This window comes from Xenopus laevis, chromosome 2S (assembly GCF_017654675.1).
Source record: "Xenopus laevis strain J_2021 chromosome 2S, Xenopus_laevis_v10.1, whole genome shotgun sequence".
NCBI lineage: Eukaryota > Metazoa > Chordata > Amphibia > Anura > Pipidae > Xenopus > Xenopus laevis.
Genome location: NC_054374.1, coordinates 56,291,548 through 56,305,152, shown reverse-complemented (window position 1 = coordinate 56,305,152; position 13,605 = coordinate 56,291,548). Strand labels below are relative to the sequence as shown.

At 33.8% G+C, this 13,605-nt stretch overlaps 1 protein-coding gene across 19 annotated transcripts in view; it reads right to left on the bottom strand.

Annotated features, from left to right (window-relative positions):
* Positions 1-13,605, bottom strand: part of nfasc.S (neurofascin S homeolog) — a 157,025-nt gene that overhangs the window by 84,548 nt on the left and 58,872 nt on the right. For 13 of the 19 annotated variants that reach the window (XM_041583803.1, XM_041583811.1, XM_041583800.1 and 10 more), the window contains 5 exons: positions 12,801-12,906; positions 9,506-9,702; positions 9,232-9,354; positions 8,440-8,610; positions 5,394-5,453 (listed from right to left, as the gene is read on the bottom strand). In XM_041583803.1, coding sequence (XP_041439737.1) covers positions 5,394-5,453; positions 8,440-8,610; positions 9,232-9,354; positions 9,506-9,702; positions 12,801-12,906 — 657 coding nt within the window. The remainder of the gene's footprint in view (positions 1-5,393; positions 5,454-8,439; positions 8,611-9,231; positions 9,355-9,505; positions 9,703-12,800; positions 12,907-13,605) is intronic. The other 6 variants (XM_041583804.1, XM_041583805.1, XM_018249253.2 and 3 more) reach the window with 1 other exon arrangement.

Below are 13,605 nucleotides of genomic sequence, written 5' to 3'. Positions count from 1 at the left end.
TCTGAACAAGACCAATATTATTTGAACAAATTTTGGATTCCACATCATGTGAATAAATAATACCAATATTATTAAAATAAGGCCTCTATTCTCTGCATTCTAAGGTTGTGTGAACCTATTTTGGAAAACAATGTACCCTAAAAATAAAATCAAACATCTATATAGGAAAACCCTTAAACAGCTCTTCCCCAAAGAAACACAATGCATTAACACCCTGTTAATTGTATACTTTGCTATACATAACCAGTTTATTAATTTGGGAAACAAATTCAAAATGTAAAACAAGACATTTTGGGAAGAAAATAGGAACATCTGAAAAAAATAGCTCAAACTGTTCTACGAGTGGTTACAAACACTAGATATTTGGTACTTAAATTTAATTTTTGCTTTCAGTCAATAGGTTTAGGTTCAGCTATTTTAATCTGTGATCTGCACGGGCAGTGAGGCATGTATAAGCAAAAACATGCACATACCACAAAGCAATCGATAAGGTAAATCTGTTAGTTGATTAAATGTTAATTAGTATACACTATAAGGACTTTACTGGTCTTAACACTGTCTTCGACCTTAAAAATATGGCACCCAGACACATGTATAGAGATTCCAATACCTAGGGAAACTTGAAAGGAGCAAGGGATTTTCTAGATAAATGATTATTCTGTAAATTGGAGTAGAAAGCAAAAATACATTAAAACAGTAGTAAACTTCTGGTGATTTGCCTCAGCTCAACACACACTGAACACAGGTAATGCTATTATGCAGAGAAATCTTTCTTTTTAAAATAAGTAAGTTAGGGACCGCCATATGGGGTTTACCTTGACGTGGTATGGTGGCTTTTCAATTTTATGATCATAACTTTGGTAACTAAAAACCCCTGTTTTGTAAACATGCACTTGCATTTATACTGAATTATTTATGAGACAGGGGCCCAGGGAAGTGCATTGTAAGTAGCACTTCCATTATATTTAAATATATTTTGATTTAGCCTTGAGTGCTTCCACAATTTCCCTCTAATATTTGCCTCAGCTCGCCTCCTTATTTCCTTATAAACAAATAAGGTATGTCTTAGTATTACAAATGATCATGATTAAATAGTATACTGTGAAATACAGCATTGCCAATTTTTTAAACATTGTGGATAACGTTTCCAGATAATATATTGTTTATTCCATACCTGTAGTGGGCATCAATTGTCATATCACAAAAAAATTACATTGATTACAAACTATTTTGGTGGAGGCATAGTTTGGCAATTGCTTTGATGCACCACAAATCCATATTTAAGTACTCTCAACACCCCCTGCATCATGCCAGATGCACCCACAAATACTATAATAAAACAGTTTAATGTGTCTATCTACAATAGATAAATAGATACAGTTGATACCTAGATAAAGGTATCATCTTATCTCATATGACAAGATGTACATTTTATTTTTTTTTTGGGTGGATTCTCAGTTATTTTGTTTACGGTCAACACAGTGTAACATCTACATTGAATGTAACCACCCACCGCTTTCATTTTAGAAGCCCTTAATTTTTTAGCCTGACCCTTCATTTTTTAGCCTACAACTATAGTCTAAGGGGGCAGGCCCGGATTTGTGGCAAGGCCACAAAGGCCCGGGCGGCAAAATTTTAGGGGCGGCATACCGCCCTGCCGCATCCTATGGAGCACTGGGTGCTCTGGTATTTAAGTGCGCAATTATGCGCACAGGGGCTGGCACTAGATCAGTAAAGGTGGCGCTAGGGCCGCGCAACCACAGGAGAGATCGCGCGCACAACGCGTCCGGTGTTGGCCTCGGGGTGCCGCTTGAATCCGGCCCTGTTAGGGGGTGATTTATCAAGGTTCGAATTAGAATTTTTTTTATGCAATTCAAAGAAAATTTAAAACCTCGAATGTAAAACTTTGGCATCTAGAAGCTTGCGAGTTCTTGTAGAAGTCAATAGAAGTTGTCCTTGGCAAAATTCAATTTTTTTATTCGCGATTTTTGAGGGTTTTTTGGAGCTTTTAAATAGTGATGAGTGAAATTTTTTGCCAAGTTTTGCCCCAAAGGAAAAAAATTGTCATGGGTCAAAAGAAATGTTGTGCTGCCTCAGAAAGAAAAAACTGCCGCCCATAGACTTCAATGCACTACTTGTAAACACACAAATTTGAGTTTTTCAAGGTCTTATGAGTTTGTAAACTCACAATTTGAGTTATTCAAGTTATTTTCATGATTGTATTCAATCAAGGTTTTTGAATTCATATTTTTTAATAAATAAACAAACATTCAAGTTTTTTTTAAACTCAAAAACCTCACAAATTCAATTTTTGATAAATAAGCCCAACTGTCCACAACTGACTGTATAAAAACCATATAAAAACGGCAATAGAAGCTGAATTAGTAACTAAATATATTTTAAACAAAACATAAAAAGAAAATTCTACTCAAACTCTTATTCTCTGATCTCTTATTGTAACTGAGGTTAAAACGGTGTATGTTTACTAAATTATATCTGTGAAAAATTTATAATACTCTACTGTTTATTAAATATGCCCCTATACATTTTACATTTCGTAAGAAAATGGGTGAATCTAAATAAATGCTGCAAACAGGGATAACTTAAAAATTGCAAAGCTCACAAGTAGTGTTCAAAGTCAGCTGGGTTATCAAGCCACAAAAAAACATCAGCAACCTGAGAAGTTAGAGAAAGTAGGTGTGGAACGTGAAATCTGTAACTGAGCTGTTAGTTAACTGTGAATAAAGGCACTTAATCTAACAAATATAATATTCCAACCTTTTGAAATATTAACTTTGACCTTACTTTTCTAAGCTATAATTAAAAATGTTAAATTTGATTTTATATATATGTATGTATATATATATATATATATATATATATATATATATATATATATATATATATATATATATATATATATATATATATATATATAGTCAACTACAAGAGGTCCTCTGCACTCAACCCATTATCAATATATTTAAGACAGAGACATTTTGTGCATACTGCTACTTAAAAATGCCTTACCCTTTAAACAACACAGGGATTGTTTGTCCATATATTGCAATATATTTAAGCTGGCCAACTACGTCAAAGTCATCCCATATCTGGCCAGTCCTACGCTTAATTTTCATCTGATTCATTAAGAATTCAATTGCTTAATTATACATTTTACAAAGGGACTAAGTTTTACCTGCAACTTACTAGCTGCTTTCAAAGTAAAACTCCCAAACTTGGCTGCCCTTTTATTAGACACCAGTGGGATCACCTGACTATAGCTGGGAGGGGTGGGAGCTACAACATGGAGCTGGTCACTGCTCCTGTATAAACTATAACAAACAAGGGAAAGTTGTGCTCACCACTATTTATTAAAACCATTAGGCGGGGGTGCAATGAGGGTGTGACCACAAAATACATATAGTCAACTACAAGAGGTCCTCTGCACTCAACCCATTATCAATATATTTAAGACAGAGACATTTTGTGCATACTGCTACTAAAAAATGCCTTACCCTTTAAACAACACAGGGATTGTTTGTCCATATATTGCAATATATTTAAGATGGCCAACTACGTCAAAGTCATCCCATATCTGGCCAGTCCTATGCTTAATTTTCATCTGATTCATTAAGAATTCAATTGCTTAATTATACATTTTACAAAGTCCCTTTGTAAAATGTATAATTAAGCAATTGAATTCTTAATGAATCAGATGAAAATTAACCGTAGGACTGGCCAGATATGGGATGACTTTGACGTAGTTGGCCAGCTTAAATATATTGCAATATATGGACAAACAATCCCTGTGTTGTTTAAAGGGTAAGGCATTTTTTAGAAGCAGTATGCACAAAATGTCTCTGTCTTAAATATATTGATAATGGGTTGAGTGCAGAGGACCTCTTGTAGTTGACTATATGTATTTTGTGGTCACACCCTCATTGCACCCCCGCCTAATGGTTTTAATAAATAGTGGTGAGCACAACTTTCCCTTGTTATATATATATATATATATATATATATATATATATATATATATATATATATATATATATAAACTATGTAACTATTACTAACATGGGTTTCCTTTACACCCGGAGTACCCATACTTTATTAATGTGGGGTCTACTTTTAGTGATGTCCCATTATGATCTACATCCATAATAGCATTGATAGCATTTTGTATTACTTAAAAATTATATTGATTTATGGGAAAAGTTATATTGCTATATTTAAGAATGTATTCATTAATAATGTATTATCATTATATTATTATGCTATTGTGATAAATATCTGAATGAAAAAAATAAAACAGAAGATTTAGACAAGCTGTATATTGACAGAGTCTTGAGATCTACTGATCACCAGCTAAAGGTCTACTGGTAGATCCCAATCTACCTTTTGGTACACCTTCAGTATTGTTCTTCACTGTGAGAGCAGAAAGATTTGGAATATTAGAGATAATGACGCAAGATTCTCTCAGAGATTTCAAAGAAAACGTATGTTTCTTGACAAACAGAATATCAGATTTACAATAACTTATTCTATACAGGGCAGAATTTATTATAGATCTTCCCCTCAGCAACAGGTGGCATTCTCTGGACTAATAGCAGCAGAATGTTACTTTGAAACTGATGGGAAAGTATTGGAATTGTGCATGTGTAACTCAGATAGCTATAGAACTGTTTAATCTGTCCAGTTAAGAATCTGTTGCTTTTAAGGTATTGTTACAATGATTATTTTCATATATATTTCTAAGATACATAACATTTACACAAGCTTGCAATACTGTTTAACACGGTAATGTCAAATATATACATTTATACATTAATATTGGTTCATGTTCATATGCTTTCTAAGTATAAAACTCTTCTGACAGAAACAAAATAACCCAGATTTGTAGTTATCGTTTTGTTGCCCTTTTTATGAAAGCTAGGAACTTTGTAATCATGCCGAATTTAAACTGGTCCACTGACTCCAACAGATATCCATGTACTATGGATATTGGTTGGTTTTGGGGGGCATGTTTTGAAATAAAATCCAATGCACCATATATTACAAAGAATTGGAATAACATAATGGAGCCCATAGCCATGTATAGAACATCAATCATACTGTAACTGTCTGTACTTTTCTGTCTAAATTACTGAGATTCAAATTGTTTTCTAAATCTGCAACCCTCAAGTTATCTCAGTGTGTCCCAGTAACCAATATTCCACTACGATGGGTTTTATTGTGCCAGAAATATTTTATGTATGGCATGAGTTTGTATTGTTGCATCTGAGTGCCATACTACGAAGGCTGCCAAAATCCAGACACCATTTTAGAGATAGTGAGTGGGTTAGCTAGAAGGTGAGTAAAGATGGCAGGATCTAGAGACCCTAAAGACTCACCAAGGTACATACTAGTGAAATTCTTATAGGAGTATATTGCAGAGTCATTACGAGAATTCTCTGTAATAAACAAGATTAAGTGAGAACCCCCGAGACTTTAAATAGGACGATGCAAGGAACAGTATGGGGCAAATAAGATAGACAAACAATGTAAGATAATGACACTATGGGAGAGAGACTTCAAGTGATGAGAAGAAAATGAAGGTTGAGGTCAGAAGAAACAAAAAAAGGAAACAAACTTAATGGTAGAGACATGAGTGAAGAGATGAATCTACAATGTTGTAATAGTATTTCTTTTTTGTTATAAATTCTAATGTTTTAAAAAACTATTTACTTGAATTCATAATGTAGTTTATGGCACACAAGGCTTTTGTATGAAATTCAACTGAAAAAAATTGTAAGAAACCTCTCTGAAGAGAGTACTATGCTTTGTCATACACAATACTATGAAGGAAGATTCCGGTTGTCACAGTCAGACTGTTATAAAAAAAAATTGTGAACCCATAAAAGGGTTTTCTTCCTGTACAACTTTAACAATGCTGAACCTTAAAGGGGAATTTTCACGGATAAAAACATGCACCCAGCTGTAGTGAATGCTGAAAGGGGCATATTGTGTTGAATATAAATTTGCCATTTTATTATAAACCAATAAATTGAACTACTTGTACTACCCAGCACTTCTTTTTCCTGCTGGTTGCTTTTCCAGTGTAAAAGCAAAGCTACAACTCATTTGTAACAGAACATGGACCAGAGAGGATTCATGTGGGTGTTCCAATAAAGGGGTTATTTTTATATGTAAAAAGTCTTTCTAGCACAAATAGAAATCAAGAACTACAGTATATATTATTTATATTGCTGAGGGGTATTATAAAAAGTCCAATATATGCTCTTATATAACATAAATAACGTGACATAGCAAGTTAGGTTGAAAAAAGACACACGTCCATCAAGTTCAACCTTTTAACTTTTTTTTAACCTGCCAGTTGATCCAGAGGAAGGCAAATTATTTTTTTAAATCTGTTTATTCACATGTAGGTTTTGTCATTTATTTCCTGCAGAAGCTATGAAATCATGCGGTGACTTATGCTTTGCAAACTGCTGACTGATGCAGGCCAGTTGACATAGGCAAAATTTGTGAAATCTCATTGCATGCTGTTTGCAGGTTAAAAAGCTATTGGATTGATACATTCAGAAATAAATCCTTAAAAATATACTGATGTCACAAATGAAATCTTTTTTACATCTATCATAACATTGTCTTTGTGGGTTATTTATAATTTGGCCATAAAAGTATTGATCACTTGTGTTCCTTTATGAGGGGGCTGCCATATCTGTTCAGCAGTAGTCTGTTAGCATTAGAAATCCTAACTGACAGGTTGAGAAGGCAGTCTGGGTGGCAAAAAAAGTCAGGTTTTGGAGCTGCAAGTAACAACTACTTTCAAAAGTAGACCTATCAGCGAAAAAATATTAACATGACTTATAGGTAACTTTTAATGAACATTAATATTTTGAAGAGTGTTTTTTAGTGTCAGTATCACTTTAAATATTGAAACAAATGTAAGATTAAAGTAATAAAGAGTATTTTTGAAACAGATTAGTCACTACTGCTTTTAATAAAACATGTGTGAGTTCCCCTCTGATGTTATATTTTTGGAATATGAATTTGGAATTGTTTTTAAGCATTGTTGATATTTTGTCTCATAATTCTAACAAGCTGGGACAAAACTCCCTATGTACCATGAACAAAATTATGGCCATATAATGTATTAGGCATATAAAGGACAGCTACATTATGTGAGAGGACCATCTGGTCAGAGGTGTGAAAACAAAAATAAACAAGAAAACAGACAAAAGCAGTAAAGAAAAATAAACAGGGTCATAAATGTAAGTAAAAACATATACTTGGAGATATATTTATCAAGCTCCCAAAATTGCAGCTTTTCCATTTTAGTTTTTAACATGCATAATTTGGACAACTCCAAAATCAAATTGTGTCGCTTAGTTTATTATTATTTTTAATAAAACATGGTTGAAGTTTCGGTAAAAGGGATCTGTCAGAAGTCTGACTAACAGAAAAATACATCACATAATTAAAGAATCCATTCCACCTAAACCCATGACTGGTTAGGTAGGTGGGAAAAGATAAATAAATGGGAGAATAGTAAACACACGGAGCCAGACTTAACTTAACCAGAGGGGCTAGTGTCAATCGTATTGGTGGTCATAAACTGACAACCTTCCTCAAACAGCATGCCATCTGAATTGCAAGGCAGTCATTTAGAAGACTAGGCAAAATGGGTAAAAAAAAACAGTACACTTGTAAACAATTGGTATGCTTGATAAATATATCCCTAAATGTGCATGAACATCACTATAAATATTATACATAAACAAAGAATAGAAAGACAGAAAGAATAGAAAGAAAGAGAAAAAAGAAAGAAAGAAAGGGAACAATTATATAAATAAGCCAAATCCAATAAAAATACACAGAAAACATACAAAGAGCACACAAAAGCAACAAAATCCACATATCAAACACTTATTAAAAGCAGGACCTCTTGTATAGCAAATGTGTTACAATGCAAGCTATTATATAGCAGATAAATTGTTAACAAAAGGCAGGCAGATGGAGAAATTCCAATCAAATTACTGTTTTGATGATACTGTTTTGCATTTACTGGCTTACACGGTACAGCAACTTTACCTGCGATAATAGTGCAGTAGCTGCTACACACACAGGATCTCTGCAGCCTTGAAACATTTAACTGGAGAAGCGGACGAGAATAGAATGTCTGAGACTGCTCTTGAAATGGCCCAAGAAATATGGTGAATTGTTGCAAAATGCCTCTTAACATCCTCCAGGTGTTGCCCTGCTCTGAGGCAGGTACCATAGGTTCTTCATAAATTGCATTATGAAGTTCAGTATTTATGCAAAAAACAACATGGGACTAAAAGTTATTAAAAATTAAATTAATATACCCGAATTAAAATGGGGTTTGGTGTCAATATTGTGCACCTAACGATACACACTTTCCAAGTTACTTACTGGTAAGCACTTTTAGAGAATATGGGTTCTTCTGCTGAATAGTGTGAGTAAAATGGGAGCGTGCATTGCAGCTATAATCAGTCTGAGCATCCTGACGCAGAACGTTGGAAAAATAAAGGTCCCCATTCAATCCCTGGGATACCCTCTTGTCCTGGACAATAGGCTCCATCACTAAAAAGGGTGACAAAGAAAAGCAATGAAATTCTAAATATATTGCAAAAAGGTTTTCTTGGTTGCACAGGACATGCTGTTTCCAACTGGATAACTATCTATCATTTTTCTAAATGTGTTCTGGCAATTAAATCTTCTTAACTATTAATAGTTTTATAAAAATGATTGCACAACTATAATAACTGCACAAACTTTATATCTTAATAAAAGAGTTAATATTGAATCATATTTATATTATTTATTTCACATACTCTCAATTGTACCACAAATAAATTTTTTACAATAATACAACTTTCACCACTTGAAACCTGTGTTTTTGTTACAAAAAATGGTAGCACATGCAAATGTTTGGCTGCATTTACACGAATCACAAGACAATACAAACATGCCTGTTTATAAAGCTACCTTGTGTCTATTTTCAAGCAGGCTATATCATTTTGACAGAAACAACTGAAATGAGTCATAGTAAGAAAATGTCCTACTTTGTATACAGTCACTTAAAAGTTCTCAGTTATACTGGGTACTCTTGATTGACTCTCTGCTTTCTATCTTTATCCCAAATGACAAATTTTACTTTACTGCACTACTAATTAGTTTTTTCCATTGCTGCTCCACACTCACAGCTGCTCATCCAAAATATGACTGGTGGAGGAAGTCCATGGGGAGGATTGCACTGAAGGATCAAGAAGGCACCTTCATTTACCACCACTGGGTCCAGGTTTTCTTTGGGCCACAAAGGGGATCCTTTATTAATATAAAGACATAATTAAATTGGGTAGACTTTTAACAGGTTATTTTGTATGATGGACAATGGTTTCAAACTCTAAATCTTAAAATTATCACATAGACCCTATGTATGCTGTGAGCTGTGTATATACTATCTATAAAGACTCACGAGAGACTTGAAGTAAGATCTTGTTTGATAAAGCTGTTCCATGAAGGTTGCGTGCAAAGCATTGGTATTCCCCCTCATAATCTTCAGGTCTTCCTCCTCCATGAATATCTATTTCGAGGGTCCCAGATCGGCGACGGAATGATACTCGAGGATCTTTTGCCACATTGTAAAATTTCCCATTTTTTGTCCATGAAAATCTGAAAATAATTAATCTTCTATGAAATGGTATTACCTGGATATACAGTATATCTAAAAAGTTTGTCTTAAAGGAATAAATGGCTGTAGTTGATTTAAATACATTTTGGTGGAATTCATACACCTTCAATTTCAATTCAATCTATATTTACTATAAATTCATCAATGGAGGTTGTTGATTTGATAGTCTACTCTATACTAATAAAGTTCACAATCCGTTAGTGTGTGTTGTATACTCAAAATGTCCAGCGCCAATTAAGTTTAATTTTTTCGTTGGTGCAGTCTGCTTTGAATATAACATGCTCAATACACTTCTTATTTTCCCAGAGGTGTTAGTTCAGGGAGAATAGTGGGATAGAGTCCATTCTATAATGTCCACCTGCGTCAGAGACTCACACGGGGTATCCCCCTATAGCTATATCTGCAGCAGAAAGCTTTTAGAATGAGAACAGTACAATCTCAGCTGGCTGCCTGACTACTGTTACTTTGTATCAACAGCCATCTGTCCTTAGCCTGCATCCTCCAATTCCACACAATTCCCTACACATGTGATTACAATAAGAAATGGAACATCACAGTGCAATGCATTGTGGGTTATGTAGTTCATGTATGCTGTCTGCAAACTGTGGAGAAGTTGTTACAATCAGTGTTTAGTGCCTCCGTCCCTGCCAGGATTTTTAAAGAATTATTAAACAGCTGGATTTCAGCATAGAAAATGGCATTTATTCATACTTTTTGAAGAAACAGGTAACTGTGATGAATATATTTGGGGTTTCTGTGTTATGTGGGGCTCTTTGTCAAATTTTGGTTTGGAAGCCGGAGTTCCCCTTTAAGGAAGTGGATGCAAATGCATATATTAATTATGGAAGTTATCTCCTTTTGTTTAAGAATATGCCTCTGCCCTCTTGGACAGTTTCTTAGAATAAGGAGGAACTGCACAAGTGATTTTGAGAAACAATCAGGAATTTTGAGTGAGAGATTAAAGGAAAGGGGATAACTGGAACAATTTATAACAAAATCAAAAATGTTATAACTGTAAGTCATGTTATGTGATATATGGGTTGTGCTGTAAGTGTAATCTTTATTACATTGGAAAAACCATCAGACCCTTTACAGTGAGGGTGGCTGAACATAAAGGGGCTATAAAAAGATCAGTGTTGATATTAGAAAAGGGATGGCAGATACCTATTATATGTAAACATTTTGCATAAGTACATGGAGGGGAATTTGAAGGTACACATATAATGGCAATTAAAGGCATTCAGAGTAAGGACAAAAAGAAGGGTGTGATATTGAAAATTTACAGTTACAGTGGGAACAAAAATGTATTTTTGAATGGCAGACTATTTATCCATATGGTTTAAATAAAGGACTGGATTGGCCCCCTTCTTAAAAAAGAAGGTGATCTACTGTGTGTGTGTATATATGTATATATATATATATATATATATATATATATATATATATATATATATATATATATATATATATATATATATATATATATATATATATATATTTATTAGTGATTACTTATAAAAGTAACCCCTAAAGTACTCTGCTAACAACACTGGTCCAATTAGAAAAGGTTTCATTTATCCAAGTATAAATATTATGTTCTAGACTAATAATTTAGTCAATAACCTTTTGTGTGGTTTCATTGTGTATAAACCTAAGCACACACAAACCCATAGTAATATATTCCAGTATCTGATTTCCAGTTAGCCCCTTCGAAAATGTCCTACTACATATGCCAAGCTAACAGGCCAGTTGTTTTTAGGTTGAGAACAATATGCCCTTTTCAATAATGGCACAACATTAGCAATTTCCCAATCTGTTGGAACCATTCCAGTTATCAAAAAAATCCTTGAAGATAAAGTAAAGTGACTTGGCAATCCCAGAGCTCAGCACTTTGAGTACCATAGAGTAAATACCATGCAGTCCTGGACCTTTGATTAGCAGGAGAACGAAAAAGTGCTCTAGAAAGCAGGAGCCTTTTTGCTTTCCTCCTGGTAGCAGATGATGGGATGACCAAGACTCGGGGTCCTAAACCAAGTGCTTTTATACAGGTCAGGTTACTCCAAGGTAACTTTTAATATCTTTCTACATTTTAGCAGGGGTCCATTATTCATTATAATCCACAATTAAATGTCTATACATTAGTCAAGAGCTTTCTCCCTTTGCACAGTTAATAGTGACAGTTCAATTTTAAGTACCATGATTTTAAGTTTTCCCACATTTGACATTGTATTTTTGTGGATCCAACAATTTATAATGCATTTCAAATGGGTTTTTCCTTGATATTACATAATGTTTTACATAAAAAATGTTTCCCTAATGTGCCCAAAAGTTGCTGCTTGTCCTCTATGAATGTTATTATTAGTAAAATAATGAGGTTTAAAATGTTAACCAGATGCATATTTTGCCATTGTCTTGCCTGTAAATATTAAATTAGAATTAGTCTGCACCTCAAACAGCCATGTTCAAACCACGTATTTCAAAGTAAAACTGACCCCTGTACTTGTATTCTTACTTGAAGTTACTTTAACATATGTCCCTACATTTTCTCAGATTTTTACTTGGTTCCGTGAAAAACATAATGGGGTTCTACTCTAATTGCTTATTTTAGGCTTTTAGACAACTGACAGACAGTGTGCAAGTGGAGAAAGTTCTAGAAGGGATCACTATAAGTTATAAATGTCACATATATAATGACATAGGAGCACTGTTCACAAGGATATCATTTACAGTTTGGTCCCATAGAGAAATGTTCAAACTGTGGGTGGGGATGGTTTATCAACGTTTAAATTAAAAAGAAATTTGCACAAAACCTCACAAATTCAAATTATATTTTCAAAAACTCTGATGTTTGGTATTTATTGAACACAAAAAAATCCTGCAAGTTCATGTAGAAGAAGACAATGGCAGTTGTCCTAGGCAAAATTCAAGCTATTTGAAATTTTCTAGTTTTTTGAGCTTATAAACTCACAATATTGTATAATTATTCAGTGCCCATCCAAAAAACTATTAAGTACAAACAGAAATTACACAAAAACCACAAATGATCTTGTTACATTGCATCATAAGCTGAGTCACTCACATTGGGTAAGGATTCCCCTGAGCTTCACAGTCAATGAAGATGTTATCACGGGGATCTACAATATAATTTTTTGCAGACTGCTTGATGATGGTTGGGGGTTGTATTACTGTGGAGAAAAAACATAGATAAATATATCAGTTATGCTTTCTAAGGTGCTATATAACTCCATGTGACTATGGTGTTTGCATAGTTTCTTGGTCATTTTACTTTTTTTTTTTAATATTTAAAATTTAAATTGCTGTACGGTTTCTGAAATAATCAAGATAGTCTTCAATATTCCCCATCTCGGCAATCTGTCTCTCTTCGTGTCAGGAATCAGATTTTCATTGACAGTTAGGTCTATTACAGCCTTTGCTGGAATTCTTTTGCCTAGAAGATGTATTACAGTTCACTTGCAAGAAATGTAATCAAGTTTAGAAGACATAGGCAAGGTAAACAGAGCGATAAGTAAGTTACGAAAATGCCCCAAAGTACCTTACAAAGAGAAATAAGTAAAACACCCTTATCAGGTGTAACAAAGTATAACAAAGGGCATTAGTTAACAATATATATATATATATATAAATTGGCAGATTTCAAATAAAGACATTTTTATAATGGTTAACCATTTGTCTAATAATGTGCATGATTAATAGGTAAATACAAAGTCGGGCATTATACATTTGGGTATAATTTTGTCAAGGACGCCAAACATTTTCAAATTGTTTGTAAGTTTCTAGGTATTGAGCCGTTAATTTTTCATATAAATACACTCTCTCCAATCTCTCTTTAATCTTACCAAAGTGCAGAAATTGGGGTTTTCCAA